The sequence below is a fragment of the Myiozetetes cayanensis genome, unplaced genomic scaffold (genome assembly GCF_022539395.1).
Source record: "Myiozetetes cayanensis isolate MyiCay16 unplaced genomic scaffold, myiCay2020 scf3, whole genome shotgun sequence".
NCBI classification, from domain to species: domain Eukaryota; kingdom Metazoa; phylum Chordata; class Aves; order Passeriformes; family Tyrannidae; genus Myiozetetes; species Myiozetetes cayanensis.
The window spans coordinates 67536752-67553223 of record NW_026087521.1 but is presented as its reverse complement, the minus strand read 5'-3'; the positions used below and the strand labels follow the sequence as shown (position 1 = coordinate 67553223).

Below are 16472 nucleotides of genomic sequence, written 5' to 3'. Positions count from 1 at the left end.
CTGAAGCTTCTCTTGTAAATTACCATTATTATCAACACCTTTTTCAAAATAATTTTTAAAAATAGTTATTACTAGCCAGTTGCAGTCTCAGTGCTCATACATTACATAGTCCTGAGTCAAAAACCTTTGTGAGAGGCTTTACTGGAGAGATCAGCATGGGAATCACTGCAGGGTGTGGGACACTGTGGTGATGTCAGTAAGGTGTTCGTGTTAAACCTGGGGGGTTGCAAACCTTTTAGCTGTAGAGCCATTTGAAGTAGTTTACAATTAACTTTCTGGTTACTTTACATTATGTTTTGGTTTTAGGGGTTTCTTACTTTAAATCGATTCCCAGCCTGTGATCCCTGTTCCACCTTACAAAGCCTGAAATAATAGAACTGTGTGAGTTTGGAAGGGAGCAGGGGGAGCTGCCTCTTGGCACTGTTGGCCTAAGGGATGTTTGTAGAACTATGATTTGGTTCCCTTTTGGTTGCAAACATTCTCATTAGAGGGATGCCTTGTACAGGAAGAGTTATGATGTGCTTTATATATGTCTATATGTGTTTATGTGGAGCCCCTGGTGGTCTAGTGGTAAAGGCGCCGCGCTATCACCGCGGAGACCCGGGTTCGATTCCCGGTCAGGGCCACTCCCGGGCAGGTGGGGCTCGTTAGCCCTTAAAGGCAACCCACCTACGTCCTAAGGACCTCGCTGCCACCGTCCAAGCTCGCTTGGCCCCGGCAGATGAACCTTAGGATTAAAGGGTGGGCTCAGTTCCGCGCACACTGTGTCTCACCTAAAAAATCCAATGCGCAGGCTGGAAGGTGGAAAGACCTTCCCCGGATCTTCGCTCGCGAAGACTGGCCATTATGTGTTTATGTCTATATGTGTTTATAACACAGTCCTTCAGACAGGAGGTTTTGCAATTATTTGTGTGTAAGTTTGTACAAGGCCTACAATGATTTAGATCACCTTCTAATGTCACCTTCTCATATGAGAATTTAGTGTTCATTGCAAAATGTTCTAATCTTGTGGTTAAAGAAGATACAGAATGTAAACTTCCAAGGCTCAAATTCCATAAGGCAAGTAGAAAGAAACCACACTTCAAAAAAAATCCTGGGGCTTAGGCTGTTCTTGATGACTCTGATGCCTGTGGGCTTGGCAGCACTGGCAATGCAGACTCTGAGTTCTATGCCAAGGTTTTTTCCAACATAATACTTGCTGACCTACATTCATGAGTGTTTCTTAATCTGTCTGTTAAAATAACACACCCATTAATTTGCTGAAGTCTTGTGGTGCAAGTTGCAAGATGGAAGATAGAAGAAATTCTGGCCTCAGAAAATATTTTTCTTAAACAAGGTGGAAATATTAATTGAAATAATTAAGGTTGGAACGTGTTAGTTTTGTAATATCATCTACTAGTAAAACATCTAGAGAGTTTATTTCACTGTACAATTCAGAAATGCTTTTCCCATTATAAGCAAAATATAAAATATCTGAGTGTGGTGTGTATTTACTGAGTCCATTATCACCCCTCTAGTTCTTGTTTCCAGAGTCACTTCAGTAAAGCTTTTTCTTGTTGACATTGTGTGTCCCATCAAAATTAGCAAGGTACACCCTGTATTTTGCACTGGTAATATGAATTATTTTTCAAAGACTTATGGTCAAACTATTAGTTCATTTAATGACTATTATTTTTTTTAAAAGCTCATTTTTATGTGGTTTTAATTTAATTTAGAAATTTTATCAACCTTCATAGTATAGTATTTATGAAGTGTTCCTTTTTCTTTTAGACACCCTTTCACCAGCATCCAGTCCTTCATCCATTAATTTTGCCACAGCTGCAGGTAGCATAGATGAATCATCCAATGGAGCATTAAACATTGAATGTAGAATATGTGGGGATAAAGCCTCAGGCTACCATTACGGAGTACATGCTTGTGAAGGCTGTAAGGTACAGTCATCATTTTCTTCTTAAGAACTTAAATCACATTGCTTTATTTACAGGGTAATGCGAGCATAAACATTTGGTACAGAAATGTCTGATTGTGACAGTACTAGCCATTACAATTATTTAAATATAAACATATCTGTGATCTTTTTCCTGAAGTAAATTGTTCAGACACCGTAACTCAATAGCAGACCTTTATCAAGCAGGAGCAATTTGCAATGATCATTTTAACACTGCTTTTCTGGATATAGTTAGTTAAGCACTAAAAAAACTTAAAACACCAAACTGTGACCAAAAATGAAAGCCTTCCTGCTCCCCTAGTGTTTTGTTTGTGTTGGGAGTATGGCTGCAAGGAGCATGCCAGTCTGCTAGAGCTCCATTGTAACAGTAACAAATCCCGAATTTCTCATCTCTGCCACATTCTGCCTGAATCACTTGGCATTGTGCCTCTTGTAGTTTTGGGGCCAGGGCACATCTCTGGAGCAAATTACTCTAATCATGAATGTATCATTTTTTGGGATGATATGGCCTATGAATTACAAGATTCTTTTCTTTTTCATCTAATTTTTTAGTTTTGGACTTTTTTTTGCATTACAACACGAGAGGAGAGAACTCTGTGTACAGTCTTCTTTCATGCACCATGTCAGAATATGCTCATGTGAATATAAATCGTACGGAATAATGCAGAGTAGCTACTAGAGGTGGGGAACCAGTCCACAGCCAGGTGTGTCCCCCAGTCTAAATGCCATGTTGTTGTGTCATGGCACAAAAGGTTGGGTTGCCTGTGGATTTGCTGCCCCCATGGTTTCAGAGTTTGTAACCAGCATCAAGACATTGTGGTGAGAGCTGTTGGGGTATAGACTGTTCTGTAACACTCAGCTTTGTGTCCTTGGCACTTCTGTGCACTGTGCTGTGTCCTCATACCCCTCGCATGCGCTGGGTGAAGAAAGCCTGTTGATTCTCTGTGTGTGTGTGACTTACACTGTAGAAGATGAAGAGTATTTCTGGCAGAGGACACTGAGAGAACAGTAACAGAAGTAATATGTGACTGTTTTGTTTCATCCCTAAGTGCAGATCTGCTAAGGTACTCTGGGTTCTTGGTTATTTACCCCAGGAGAGAGAGCTGAGAGCTGCTCCCTCCCTGTCATGTTCTCCATTCTGAACATGCCCTTGGACCACCACTCCACCATGAGTATTTGTACTTCTAGTCAGGTTATACCTTGGGAACTGTTTTGCAAGTGACATCATTAAACAATAAAAGAGAAAAAATTACCTGTATGATTGAAGCTTAATAGTCAACATTCTTTAACATTACATATTGTTTTTTCAAACTCTTTATAGGGCTTTTTTAGAAGAACAATTCGTTTAAAACTCATCTATGATAAATGTGATCGCAACTGCAAAATTCAGAAAAAAAATCGTAATAAGTGCCAGTACTGTCGTTTTCAAAAGTGCCTTTCAGTTGGAATGTCACATAATGGTAGGTAAGAGTGCCCTTAATTTGTTTGTTCCTACCCAGAGTCTGCTGCTGGTAGTAGGCTTTTGGATAGTGTTTTTACTCATACACATGGATTGAACCTCAAATTTTTTATGGGATAGATCCCAGCGGGGGACACCAGTTTCCCTGGTGGGTTCATGTAGCTGGTACAGAGCTGCCAAATGTGCCACTATGAGTTTTACACAGTTGTGCTGGATGTCAATTTGTCCATATGTTCGTTTATTTGCTTTCTTCACCCAGAACTTTGGCATCAGTACTCCAATTGAATCAAATTTCAGTACTGGAAGAATTCTGATCAAGGGCTTTGTAGAGGAGTAGGAGGAGAACAACTAGCTCATTGTGAAAGGGAATGACGTAGGATGGAAATCTGTAGGAAAGCAGACTTTGTTATTTTTCAGGTTACAGTGCAAAAGCTCTTGAGCAGATGGTTCAGAAAGTGGACGTGGGGGGAGGGTGAAGATCTGTGCTGGCTGTGGCACAGGAATCCAGTAGGTTGTTTGTTAAATAGAATGGTAAAAATTCAGAGCACTTAGATATCCAGTTTAAAAGTTATGTTGTTGTTTGTGTTAGTGATTTAAGATAAGGGTGGTAAGTCTGTGGCTTACAGACCAATTTCAACCATGAGGCAGGACACAGCTTATTGAGCAACATGGATGAAGAGGGAGAGGCCAAGCCATGAGAAAGCACATTTTGTTGGCCAGATGACAGTAGTTTGCTTTCCTTATGTAGGTCAGGTCTTGCCAGGGCTGAACTTGGGGGCAGGTGCAATTTGGAAGTGGGTGAAAATGCTGGGCTAGGTGAAAAGCTCTGGGTTAGGTGACAAACTTCCTAAGGAAACTATGCAGTCAGGATAGCTGGGGTGGGAACATAGTTGGGGAAGCTGCTTATGACATTGTAGTCAAGAGTCCCAGCAGAAGGCATCAGGAGAGTTGACTTTCTGGTTCTGCTCCCTTGTGGTGAGCCCTGACTGAGACTGAGGTCCATTGGGAGACTCTCTGCAAGACTAGTGATAACTATCCTGAAGCAGCAGACTTGGGAAAAGCGTGCCAGCCAGTGAAGTGACATCTCAGGGGCAGGAGCTGAGCGGGGAGCTGTGCTGGTTGACAGGAATTGACATCCATTTGAAGCTGTTTCACCCTACTTAAGACACTGGCAATATTTCTCTGGATAAAAGCTAGAACTAAATTTACATCAATGACCGTAAAACTGTATGTTTTGGTTTAGAGCAGGTATTCTTCCACTTTTTCATTAGATTGCTGTGATGACCCATCTGTAAGGGGAAGGAAGCACCTAAGCCAGATTCCAAACAGGCCTTCCATGTTGGACTTCCACTGAAGTCCACAGCTGTATGTCAGATCATGTCTAGCGTTACCTCTTTCATGAGAAGATCCCCTGGACACATGTAAGGGCTAATGCTGCACGTACCCTGAATGGCTCAGTCCAAGCAGCGAGGTCCCTGCTTGGGTGCTGAAATGCAGAATGAGTAACTTGCTGCAAGAGCCATCTCAAACTCTTGCACGCTTCCAATGGGCAAAGCCCTTTTTAAAGTGGAGCTGATTTAGTTTGAAACTGAGACTGAAGGAGGTGGGCTCACCTGTTTTATAGCTAAATGGCAAGACCACTTGCCCAAGAACCAGGAGACCTTTGTACCCAGGAGTGTTCAGAGCCAGCAGTGGGATCCGGGCCGGCCTCTGCTGCAGCTCTCCAGCTGGTGTGTGTGCTTTCTGCCAACTCCTGTCAGGAGTTCACTCAGTTTGTTGCAGTTCCCAGGGTAGACTTTGAGTTTCACACTGGGAGCTGTAGAACACAATAAGGACAAAACAAAATACAAGTACCTAGGTAATGTAGGAGGGAAAAGGCATGTGTTCTACCTAACTGCAGATACCAGTTTGTGTTCTGAAACATCTGATTTCCTTCAGTTTAGTGTATTAGTCACCACTAACTGTGTTGGAAAAGAGGAGATTTCTTCACCTCTACCTCAGTTTTTCTAGACAGAAAGTCTTACTACTTTAATCAGCAATGGTAAAAGCCTTTAATTTCTTTATAACTTAAGATTGTTTTACAATTATATCTTCCCATCAGCAATACGTTTTGGAAGAATGCCAAGGTCTGAGAAGGCCAAACTGAAAGCAGAAATTCTAACAGGTGAAAATTATGTAGAAGATTCAGAAATGGCAGATCTTAAATCACTTGCCAAAAGAATTCATGATGCTTACCTGAAAAACTTCAATATGAACAAGGTTAAAGCCAGAATCATCCTTGCAGGGAAAACCAATAACAATCCGGTAAGTACTTTTTCTGTTACTTTAAGATAAAGCTGGCAAGTACATAAGGTGATCATAACAATTTGTTAAACTCTTTAGCAAATCTTTTAGAAAATAAATATTACGCTCCTACAGACATGAAATATTCAAAAAGAATACCTATACTAATATGGTTGTTTTTAACCCCTATCAGAACAGTAAGAGGCTTTAGGAAAGTCAGGTAATTAACATGTAAGTGGAAACTCATAAAATTAAATTGTAACAGACACACATGGGAATGAAAATTAGTTATTAATCAAAAAACAAAGTGACATCTGAATGTGAATAGCTCTTGATATGGGGGAAATGGTTCAAAATTAATTTCCTATTATGACAGTGGAAAAAAATTATAATGTTTTTCTGTCACAAATGTCAGAATAAATACTATTATCTTGTAGGCTGTACAGGAGCTCTGCATGACTTCTTTTAAAATCAGAACAATATTAATAGCAGGAGGGGAAAGAAAAGGAGATAGTAATTTTTTACTGACAGTGCTGGCCATTTCCTCACCCAGGCTTCCTGCTCTTTACTATACAGTTACTTTGAGAGGCAGAAGTGAGGTCGTGAAGACACATATGCTGTAGAAGTTATTTTTCTTTCAGGATAATATAGCCAAGGTCTACCTAATGCTATCTAACTGCTTTTTGTTTTCTATCACAGGAGAGTGTATAATCGTTGTAAGGACTGGCTTGTTTCATTTTTTGCATATTTATTTAGGTTCAGTTGTGACTTTTGTTACTTACATGTAGAAGATAAGTATTTTATTTTACCAACAACTTCAGTTTCAGTAAAAATTTGCAGGGAAGAGGTTTTCATATGCCGTAATGAAAACCATGTAAGTGTGGGGATGAGTGTTATAAAAATTACAAGCAAGCTGTCTTCCACATTATGGAATTTGGCATATTGCAGTCTAGTCTAGCCAAGCCTACAGCTTTCTGCATTAAAAGAGAGACATATGAATTATCCCAGGTTTTTCATTGGATTAAAGAGATGTGTAAAATTAAGCACAGGCCTAAACATTTTAGGGGGTAGAAGCTGACATAAGGCTACAGTAAATACCACGTTTAACACCTCACTGGGTGGGTTTCTGCAGAAAGTCCCTTTCCTACATGTCACCACCTGTCAGAACCATAAGGCAAAACAATATGTATTCACGTAAAGGGATGGGTCCCAGAGCACTGCATTCCAGTTCTTGTGTTTGCATGTGCGTGGTCACAGCCACATGCTTGAGCAGCCCATGGTGCCTGGCGTGTCGGGGGAATTTACAAGGAAAAATTAGGGAGGAATCAGACCTAGTATGTTATGCCTCCAAATTTTTCAATGTGCAAGGAAGAGGAGAGGGTTTTTAGCCTATTTCATCATCTCTTGAGAAAAGGAACATTTTAGTTTTCTTTCGACCTTTTAGCAGTAAAACAAATTTTAAAAGAAGGGATTTGTTGCTTGTAATTAGCAACCCACCTTTTTTGAAGCTGTGCCTTAACAGCTGATTTCAGTGAATCCTAATTTATGGCACCACTGCAATTAATTTCAGAATGAAGAAGGATTTCTCATGATACTAAGGTGTCATTTTTAAAATTTAGCTCCTAAGTCTTTGGCCATACCTCTTTTCTGCATAGTGATATGATGATAAATTCCAAAACGTGTATAAGGTAGTGTACATATTTAAAAGAATTTAGAGATGTGGTGGGTTTCTTGCTGTGTCACTTTCCACTCATATCCACCTGCCAGAAAGTTCTGCTCTGTGCTAGTGAGAGGTGGAATATGTAGTTGCCATAAGCATTTAAAAAGTGGACAACCATAGGAAACTCACCTCTTTGACAGTTTTCTGAGTGAAATAAATTAATCCTATGAGTTTCTAACAGAACACCAAGTGCTTCTCATGGCATTTGATCTGAGATGAGCAAAACAGCAGAGGAAAGGAACTAGATTTCTGTTCAAAGTCAGTTGCCATGACTCTGCTAGGCTGGGAAGCTTTGGGGTTTGTTGTTTTTCTTTAGTGGATTGCCCTTTGTTTTGATTATTGCTCTGCAGATATGTATCAAAATATTTTTGAGTTCTGATTATTCTGAAGAAAGGCTGAAAGCTGCTTTTCATAGGACGTTTTAAGAGAGTGGCTTGTCAGTTTGTAATGCACATACCTTTCTAAACAAAAGGGGTTATGGAAAAGACCAAATTTTGTGTTATCTGACATTCTAGTGGTATTCTGTGTTTAGAGATGACTCAGCACCAGCTGCAGTTAGAAAGGTGGGACAGCTGGGATATGGTTTCTAAAAATCTGATAGCGAAACAGGAGTAATGCAGGGTTCACACTGCAGTCCTATATTGAAATGACTATCTGTATTCCTCCTAGGATACCTCAGGAAAGCGTCACAATGTGCATCAGGTGTAGTTAGTTTAGGAATTGATAGGAGTGTAGGCAGAATAGCCTAGGCTTCTGGAGAAGGTAATACAAGTTTTTTGTGAACCTTCTGGTACTTGCTCTGAGATGGGTATATGCATACTAAGCCCAGGACACTGTAACCATTAGATCAAATTAAATTAAAGACACTTTTACATTGGACTATTTGCAGTGGTGTTTGCAGGGAAGACTTTTTAGGTATTGCAGTTTGTAGTTCTGTCATACAGTGTTTCTCCTGATGCAGAAATAGGAAAGAGCTCAGGGTTTACAGTAGTTGGAGTCTGATTAGCATGTAAATCAAAGTTTATTAAAATTCCTATTCTTTAGGAAGCCAATGATTAATAGCCTTTATTTTATAACTACATTAGTGGTTTTTTTTTGCTCTGTAGCCATTTGTTATCCATGATATGGATACCTTATGTATGGCAGAGAAGACCCTGGTGGCAAAATTGGTAGCAAATGGGATTCAGAACAAGGAAGCAGAAGTTCGAATATTCCACTGCTGCCAGTGCACGTCTGTAGAAACCGTCACAGAACTTACTGAGTTTGCCAAATCCATCCCTGGCTTCTCCAACCTTGACTTGAATGATCAAGTGACACTATTAAAATACGGAGTTTATGAAGCCATATTTGCCATGTTGGCGTCTGTGATGAACAAGGACGGGATGCTGGTAGCCTATGGGAACGGTTTTATAACCCGGGAGTTCCTGAAAAGCCTGAGAAAGCCATTCTGTGATATAATGGAGCCAAAATTTGATTTTGCAATGAAATTCAATGCACTGGATTTGGATGATAGTGATATATCTCTTTTTGTTGCTGCAATCATTTGCTGTGGAGGTAAGCATTACATATTTGTTGTCTAAGGCAGTACATCTTAAAATTTCCCCTTAAAATTTTAATGGAAAAGCTTCAATCCTTCTTGAAGATTCAGTTCTACCTCTAACTATACTTTTACGAGTCATTATAAAATTATGACATGTGTTCTTTTGCTTGTTTTGAGAACAGATCGTCCTGGTCTTGTAAATGTAGGACACATTGAAAAAATGCAGGAGAGCATTGTGCACGTACTGAAACTTCACTTGCAAACCAACCATCCTGATGACACCTTCCTCTTCCCAAAACTTCTCCAAAAAATGGCTGACCTCCGACAGCTTGTCACAGAGCATGCTCAGCTCGTTCAGATAATCAAGAAGACTGAATCTGATGCACATTTACACCCTTTACTACAGGAAATCTACAGGGATATGTATTAAGGATTTTTAGTATTTTTTCCACAATATTTAAAGACACAGAAATACATATGGGAGCAAAACTACTTGCACAATTATGTGCTGTTCACTCAACCCAGAGCATGAAAAGTCTAAGACTGGGGAACTGGAGTGTTACACTTCTTTTGGTTTGGGATCTTTTGCCTTCTTTTGAAAGAGTTCTGCAAAAAAATTCTGGTCAGAGTGCTCAATGAAGTGTCTTACAATGGTTCTTTTATTTTGAAAATTGAAGATTGGTAAGGAATACATATTTGTGGAATAAATCAGAATATTAAGTAACAGAAATGAACAAAATTTTATTTCCTCTTGGCTTAGTCATTTTAGAATTAATATAACAAATTCAGCAATTTCCCTCCAGGTGTATGCACAATCAGAAAGATGATGCACTTTTGCCTAATGGTAATTACTAAAACCAGCTAACACTTTTTCCTAGTCCAGGTGTAGCAAATTGCTGAATATTACTGTTCATACACTTCTAAAAGATTGGAAAGACCTTTGATCCACTGCTGTTTTAATTCCATTAGATGATGTGCAGCTTCATATAGTTGGCATACCTTAGGATTAGCATGTTTAAAAGACGGTTCTTTTATGAAACAAAACAAAATCCAAATAGTTACCTAAAATACTGCAGAGCTGCTCCAACAGGTGTTTCTTGAAGAGTAAATGTGATAAAGTGATGGAATCCTTTTTTTTCAGAAGTATTTTAAGGAAATGTGGAAATGTTCCTGAGGTAAAATGTCATATGCCATATATATTTTGGAGAACTTGTTATAGCTCAAGATGCAGTTTTGAAGTAGAAATACTGTTTTGAATTAGCAAGAGTTTTGGAGAGATCAAAAAATCTGATCCCAGCCCAGAAAAAAAAAAGAATTTCACCTTCATAGCATTCTGCTGCAGTGATAGCTGACTCTGAAAGAATGATTAGATAGGAAAAGCACCTTCTCCCTTGACAAGATGTATTGTAGTTGTTTGGACCTGTTTACTCTTCTGAAGAATACACTGCTTCATTTTTTCCAATTATCCACCTGGATATATTACCTTCTTAGGCCTTGTTGATAGAAGTGTTTGCTATGTTGTTTTGTCCTCAGGGATAAGGTGACAATATTACCAAGAACAGTGATTGTAGGTGTTGGACCGTGTAATAATAGGAAAGACAGCACAGATGAGAGTAAGTCTGTCGTGTTCCTAAGATAAACTCTGATTTTTACAATGGTACCTTAGTCTTGATGCAAAATAAGCCATAAGGAAACGGCCTCACTTCTTTAAGGGCTCTGTCCTCAAAGAGTACTGCCCAGAACTGACAGCTGCATGCAAGGCACTGCTGTTTCTGTTTCTTTTTGTTTCTTTGATATGGTAACTTCACATTATTAATAACTAATTTTACTTTCTGTTTCATAGCACCAAGGTCTCAGGAGTCAATCTGAGCATTTTCACTACAGTTAAGCTTTCAGTGGCACAGGAGGACACTTTGTATTTGTTTAATTGTAGCACATTTGGAGACACAAGAGTCTTCACTGCAAGAATTGAGTGAGACTGATGAAGTAAGAACATCACACTGTGATCCTTATTTCAGTGGCAATGCTGCCAATGTTTCTGTCCAGGCCTATGGACACTGGGTAAATTACAGGTTTAAAGGCAACTTGGGGTTTATCTGGGGGAGGGTCATGAGCAGAGGCTTTAGTGTCAGGTATATTTAGTGTAAAATACTGAAGCATAGGCCTTACATTTTGTGACCATCTAGGGCAGGATAGAAACAGTAAATGCAGGTGCACAAAACTTCCTCCGCTTTGCTGTTGCCAACCGGCAGCAGGAAAAACAGGCCTCAAACGCTTCCATCGAGAGGACCGTTGGCCTTGCCAGGAACCTGTGGGTGAGAAAAGGGCTGACCTTAGTGTCTCAGAGCAGCAGGCAGAGTGCCCTCAGAAACACAGACAGGATTTCAGCTAAGCTGCTGCTTCATCCTCCTAATCAGCCCCATTGCACCGAGGAGCTGTGGGGTTTAGGCCTACAACATCCAGCATGGAAATAATTGATATGCAATATTGCTAATGCAAAAAATTGTCATTCTGGGCTGGCATACTGAAACTTTAGCAACCAGCTGTTAAGTTTATCTTCTAAAAAAATAAAAAAAAAGGTAACTTGAATTTTTTTTCCCACAAAGCTCAGATTTTTGCAAAGGGCAAACTTCAAAGTTGTGTTCCATAGTCTGGGTGTACTGAAGGTCCTCAGGAAAACCAGACACAGTCAGTGTGGCCAATAACCATTCTTTCTTCTCCTGTTCTCAAAAGTGGCTAAAACACTTTAGTGAAACCCTTGAAAAACACAGAAAATTTAATAATTTAAATGTTTAATAATAATAAAACTTAATAATTTAAGAATACTTAAATTCTCAGCAGAGCTGTAAAGAATTGAAAACAGTGTAAGACATAACATTTAGCTATCTTAGCAGCTGCTTTTTACAGGGTCCTATAATCAGCATTAGAAAAGCGAATATTTTTTTGTTGTTTGAAAACCAGCAAGCAATATTTGACTAGTTCCTTGGACACTAAAGTTTTATTTCTGTTTTAAATCAAATTGCAGACCTTTAATGAGAGGAAAAAAAAAAAAAAAAAAGAACACATCTCTGAATTACAAAAATATGAACAAGATGTTAACACAGAGTGGGTTCCAGTGCCTACACTGCTGCCCTGTGCACATTCCCACAGTCACTTGAAAGAGTGACACAAGGCTGACAGTTTCCTTCCTGAGCATTAATGGGCAAAAGAAGTTCTTCATTTCTACATTACGCTTTTCAGGAGTTGCATTTGCTCCTTCAGGAGGTGTCTGCAGCAGGCTTTGGCCAAGCAGATTTTAACATTACTCAATTTGTGTCCTTTATTAAAGTTTGGAATCTGAACTAGTCTATTTCTGATCTATTACTTCAGCATCTGCCCTGTACACAGATCATCTAGTATTTTAAAATACCCCTTCTATGGAGGGAAATAAAGTGATCAGATTTTAGGATTTAAAATGTATTAAAAGGTACAGTTTGGATCAGATTCTTACCAGCATAACTTGTTTTACTGTCGTAGCACAGAAGAACTCGGGTTAGCAACCAGGCACCACAAACAGCTTAAGCCAAGAGAGAGCAGATGGATAGAGAAATATCCTGGGAAAAAATGGTATAACATAAGTTTTCAGCAAACTTACAGCTTTTTTTTTCCCCCATTTTTGAGGGTTGTTTGGGGATTATGTATTTATTTATTGGTGTGCCCTAGGTATTTTGACAGAGGGAAAGGAAGAAAAGGAAGGGTTTGTGCCCAGTATTAAAGGAAATCTGATGTTCATTCTTCTCTCCTGAAATATTTTCTTTAAACGTGCTGTTTTAAAAAATCAGTTACTTTGTATCTTTTTAAATTTCAAATCCCACTTTTGTTTAAAACAAATTGGCACATCATAGGAAAGTTTCTGCTTACAGAAACTGCATCTTTTGTAGCATTTAAAGAAACCACATTTTGTATTTAATTGCCATTTCCATGTGCCTTTGAGCTTTGGTTCAAAGTTGAAGTGTTGCCAGAGAGCAGAGTTTTGCATTGTTTCTGTCCTGCACAGATTTCGGAAATACCAGCGGCTGCACTAAGCCCGTTCTCATGAGAGAGCTGGCACAAGGCTGCACATCAAAGAGCTTATAATAAGCATCTAAACATTTGTTTGTTTATTCAAACTGCTGAAACTTGGGGAGATTTATTCATCACGAGCGCTGGGGCACATATGATTGAATTTGAATTTCCTCTTTATTTCTAATGGAAAGCCTGGACAAACTTGGGCAACCACCTCAGGCAGAGCCCCTGAGGAAGATCCCGCTGTGGCTGCAGAGGAACAGTTTCAACTCTGTCCCTCTCTGAAAAGCTCCCCGTGACTTAGTTGAAAATCTGCAACTGCATTTGACAAATGCATTTGCAGCTGTTGTGATACTGTTCAAGCATAAGGTCTTACAAATAATGGTCCTTCCCAGAAACCCCTTGTCCTTTAGGAAATGTTGAATCTGGTGGAGTGTGGTATCTGGTGCTTGCTTATATCTGAAGTGCTTTCCTGATAATCAGTTGCATATAATTTTTGCATCTAGGTTTAATCAGCTTTATTACCCTTCTTTTACCAGAGATTTTATTTATATACGGGTTTGATCTCAGATTATTGACATTGTTATATGTTGTGGGATTTTTTTAATTTAAAGTAATATCATTTCTTCATGTTTCAGTTTGTAAAATACAAGAATATAATTGCAAGGTATAAACTTTAAATTAATTACGGAGATGCTTAAAAAAAAATTTGTAAATTATTTAATTTAAATATTTGTTACATACTTTATCTTGTGAACCCTTTTGTACAGTAAGGAAATATTTACTTCTATGGGCTAAGGATGAAGAGGGTGAAGTCAAATTGCTATTTATTCCTGTCTGGTCTTTATTGCTGTATCATTTGTAAAGTATCACAAATTCTACAAGTTATCAGTGTTTGGTGTTGACAGTTGTAACAAAAATTTACAATACATTTTCACATAGAACATAGACTTCCTTTTATTTGATTTTAATAAAAGCAAGTCTAGTTGAGGAAGAGCTGTAATCCTAAAATCAAGGTTTTAACTTGAGTTCACCAATCCAAAATGTAGTTCGTAGAACTGAATTATCTTTGCTTTGTAGCCTGGTAGCTCGTTTTCCTTTGAAGTCTGAAAAGAGCTAAAAAGCTGCATTCAGTTCATGCGCCAGCACTGGTGTTTTTGGAGGAACTGACTCAGGGCTCACTGGCAGTAACAATGTGTGCTCAGGATTATTCCCTGCCACCTGCCCTGACAGCGAGCGGCAGCTTTTATAGATGCATTTTCAAACCCATGATTTGGCAGTGCAAAACAAAATGCTGAAATGCCATTATTGGCTTTCCTATGGGAGTACAGGATTATAAATAGAAGTGAATTCAGAGTCTGCTTATGGGGATTCTGTGTCTTGTGATGCAGGTGTGACAGTCTGTGCCTACAGCATCCTGCTGAGGAAATGAAATACAGGGACAAAGGTACCTTTCAAAGGTATCTACCTTTTATCTTGCTGTAATCCAAACACAGCAGTTACCACAAGCACAAGCTGTTACAAATGCTCTAGCAATCATTTGTACTTCCTTTTATTTGTAACAGAAAATTTGATTTCCTCAAATTGCTGCAACTTGATATATTCACCTGGTTGGTGTCACCACAGAGGTGTGTTGTCTTCTGAGGTGTTTGTGTCATGTCTGTCCAAGCTCTACTGGATTCCCAGTGCTCTCCTGCAGCCACTTCCTCCCTCAATCGTGCTGGCAGTGAGAAACACCGTGTGAAAGGGACTGATGGAGCCACTACTTTACGCTGTGACACAGACCTGGTGTAACTGAGCCCTCCCGAAGGAAGGCAGGGTGTTTCCTCCTTTCTTTTCTCCAATGTACTTACAGGGGTTTTTTTAATCTTTTTTCTGCTTCTGAAGCTGGGGTGTTGTTTTTTTTCTTGATCTCCTTCACTGATTGCGTCAGCTGATCTTGTCAGATTCCATTGCAAGGATGTTTCGGTACAGAATTCCTATCGCAAGGACCTCAGTTCCAGATGAGCTGCCTCTGCCAGGGCATAGACAGCATGCATGAAAGAGACTACTCTGATTACAGGTTCAATCTTAAGGAAGGACCGCAAGATTAAGCAAAAGGTACTTGAAGTTGTTTTTCGGTATTTTGGTATATTTTCTCAGGTTGGATATGAAGGTACCATAATCCCTATCATGGTAAGGACACCAGCCTTATGCTCAGTGCATGGAGTTTCATGGCATTCTTTATACTTGAAATTAGAAACATTGGGAGGATGAAAAATCCTGACCCACCAAAATAGCAGCAGTACACAAGCAGCATGTTGCTATCCTGCTGTGTTGGAGTGCGGTGCCATCAGTCTGTCTGGATGTGCTGCAGAGCCGGGCAGAGTTCCCACACCTCAGGGGGTGACACACCCACACACCACGCAGCGCTGCCCACACTGAGTCGCCTGGCCCATTGCATGTCCCCACACAGCATCTCCCCATGCGACACAGTGCCTTGGCCCTCAGGAGAGGAGGAAGGTTTATGGATTTGGTTCCTTCTGTGGTAATAACCAATCTAATCAATGTTCCAACAGGACACATTTGCACAAGAACTCTCCCTCAGCAGCTGGACAAAATCTGTTTTAGGAGCTTCTGGGATGAGCTGCATCCTGTGTGGCTCCTGCTGTTTCCTACTTGCTCAGAATTTTCTTTAGGAATGCAGCACTACAGCTTAATTATGTCATGATGTTAAGGCCCCCTCTCACATCTTAACTGGTCTGTTAGCTGGTATGACAAAAAAAAGCAGGGTGTTTAATGCTGCCAAACCCTAATCACTAGAGCTAATGAGTGTTTCACTAAATCAAAATATCAATATTAAAGAGGAAAAAAAAACCCAACCAGCTCACTGTTTCCAGTCATTCATTTTTAGAGATTTTGGGTTACATTTAATTACAGTAAATACAGAACTTAGAAAGAGCAGACATTTCTTGCAAGGAATAGTCAAACCTAATTCTCATGGAATGCTTGTTTCCCAGCAAAACCCACTAATTCAAGCCAAGTTCCCAAGTTTCTTTCTGTCAGAACAATGCAAATGACACTTCCAAGGACAAATTAAAGCTCTGGTCTCACAGGGATTTTTAGGAACGAATATATATCTTACACTTGTGAATGTAACAGTTACATTTAGCTAAATACAATGACACTTCTCAAATGTTACCAGCCTACTGATCTAGGATGAAAAAACTTGAACTAAACATTTTTTTCTTTTTTACATTCTGATTTTTTTTGTCTTTAAAAATAAGAGGTTGAATTCACAGTGTTTGTATAGAGACTGGTAGGAACCTATGTGCTTTAAAAAAAGTAATTCTTTCAGACTGAATGTAAACCAACTTAATTTGAAATACGGTTTTGCCTTAACGGTTGTAAGAAAAATAAAGTATTTTTAAAAGTGAATTTACTGCCTTGTGCTAATCTTTTATTTCCAGGAAAGGAGCTTACTGCAAAAAGGTATCTG

General features: G+C 39.3%; 1 protein-coding gene across 3 annotated transcripts in view; it reads left to right on the top strand.

Moving 5' to 3' along the window:
- The window catches only part of PPARA (peroxisome proliferator activated receptor alpha), a 35602-nt gene extending 19191 nt beyond the window's left edge, over positions 1-16411 (top strand). For 2 of the 3 annotated variants that reach the window (XM_050323314.1, XM_050323311.1), the window contains exons 4-8: positions 1771-1931; positions 3270-3408; positions 5509-5711; positions 8517-8964; positions 9133-16411. In XM_050323314.1, the coding sequence (XP_050179271.1) occupies positions 1771-1931; positions 3270-3408; positions 5509-5711; positions 8517-8964; positions 9133-9380 (1199 nt within the window). In that variant the 3' untranslated portion in view covers positions 9381-16411. Of the gene's footprint in view, positions 1-1770; positions 1932-3269; positions 3409-5508; positions 5712-8516; positions 8965-9132 lie in introns of those variants that run through there. The other variant, XM_050323315.1, reaches the window with a different exon arrangement.
- The last annotated feature ends 61 nt before the right edge of the window (positions 16412-16472 follow it).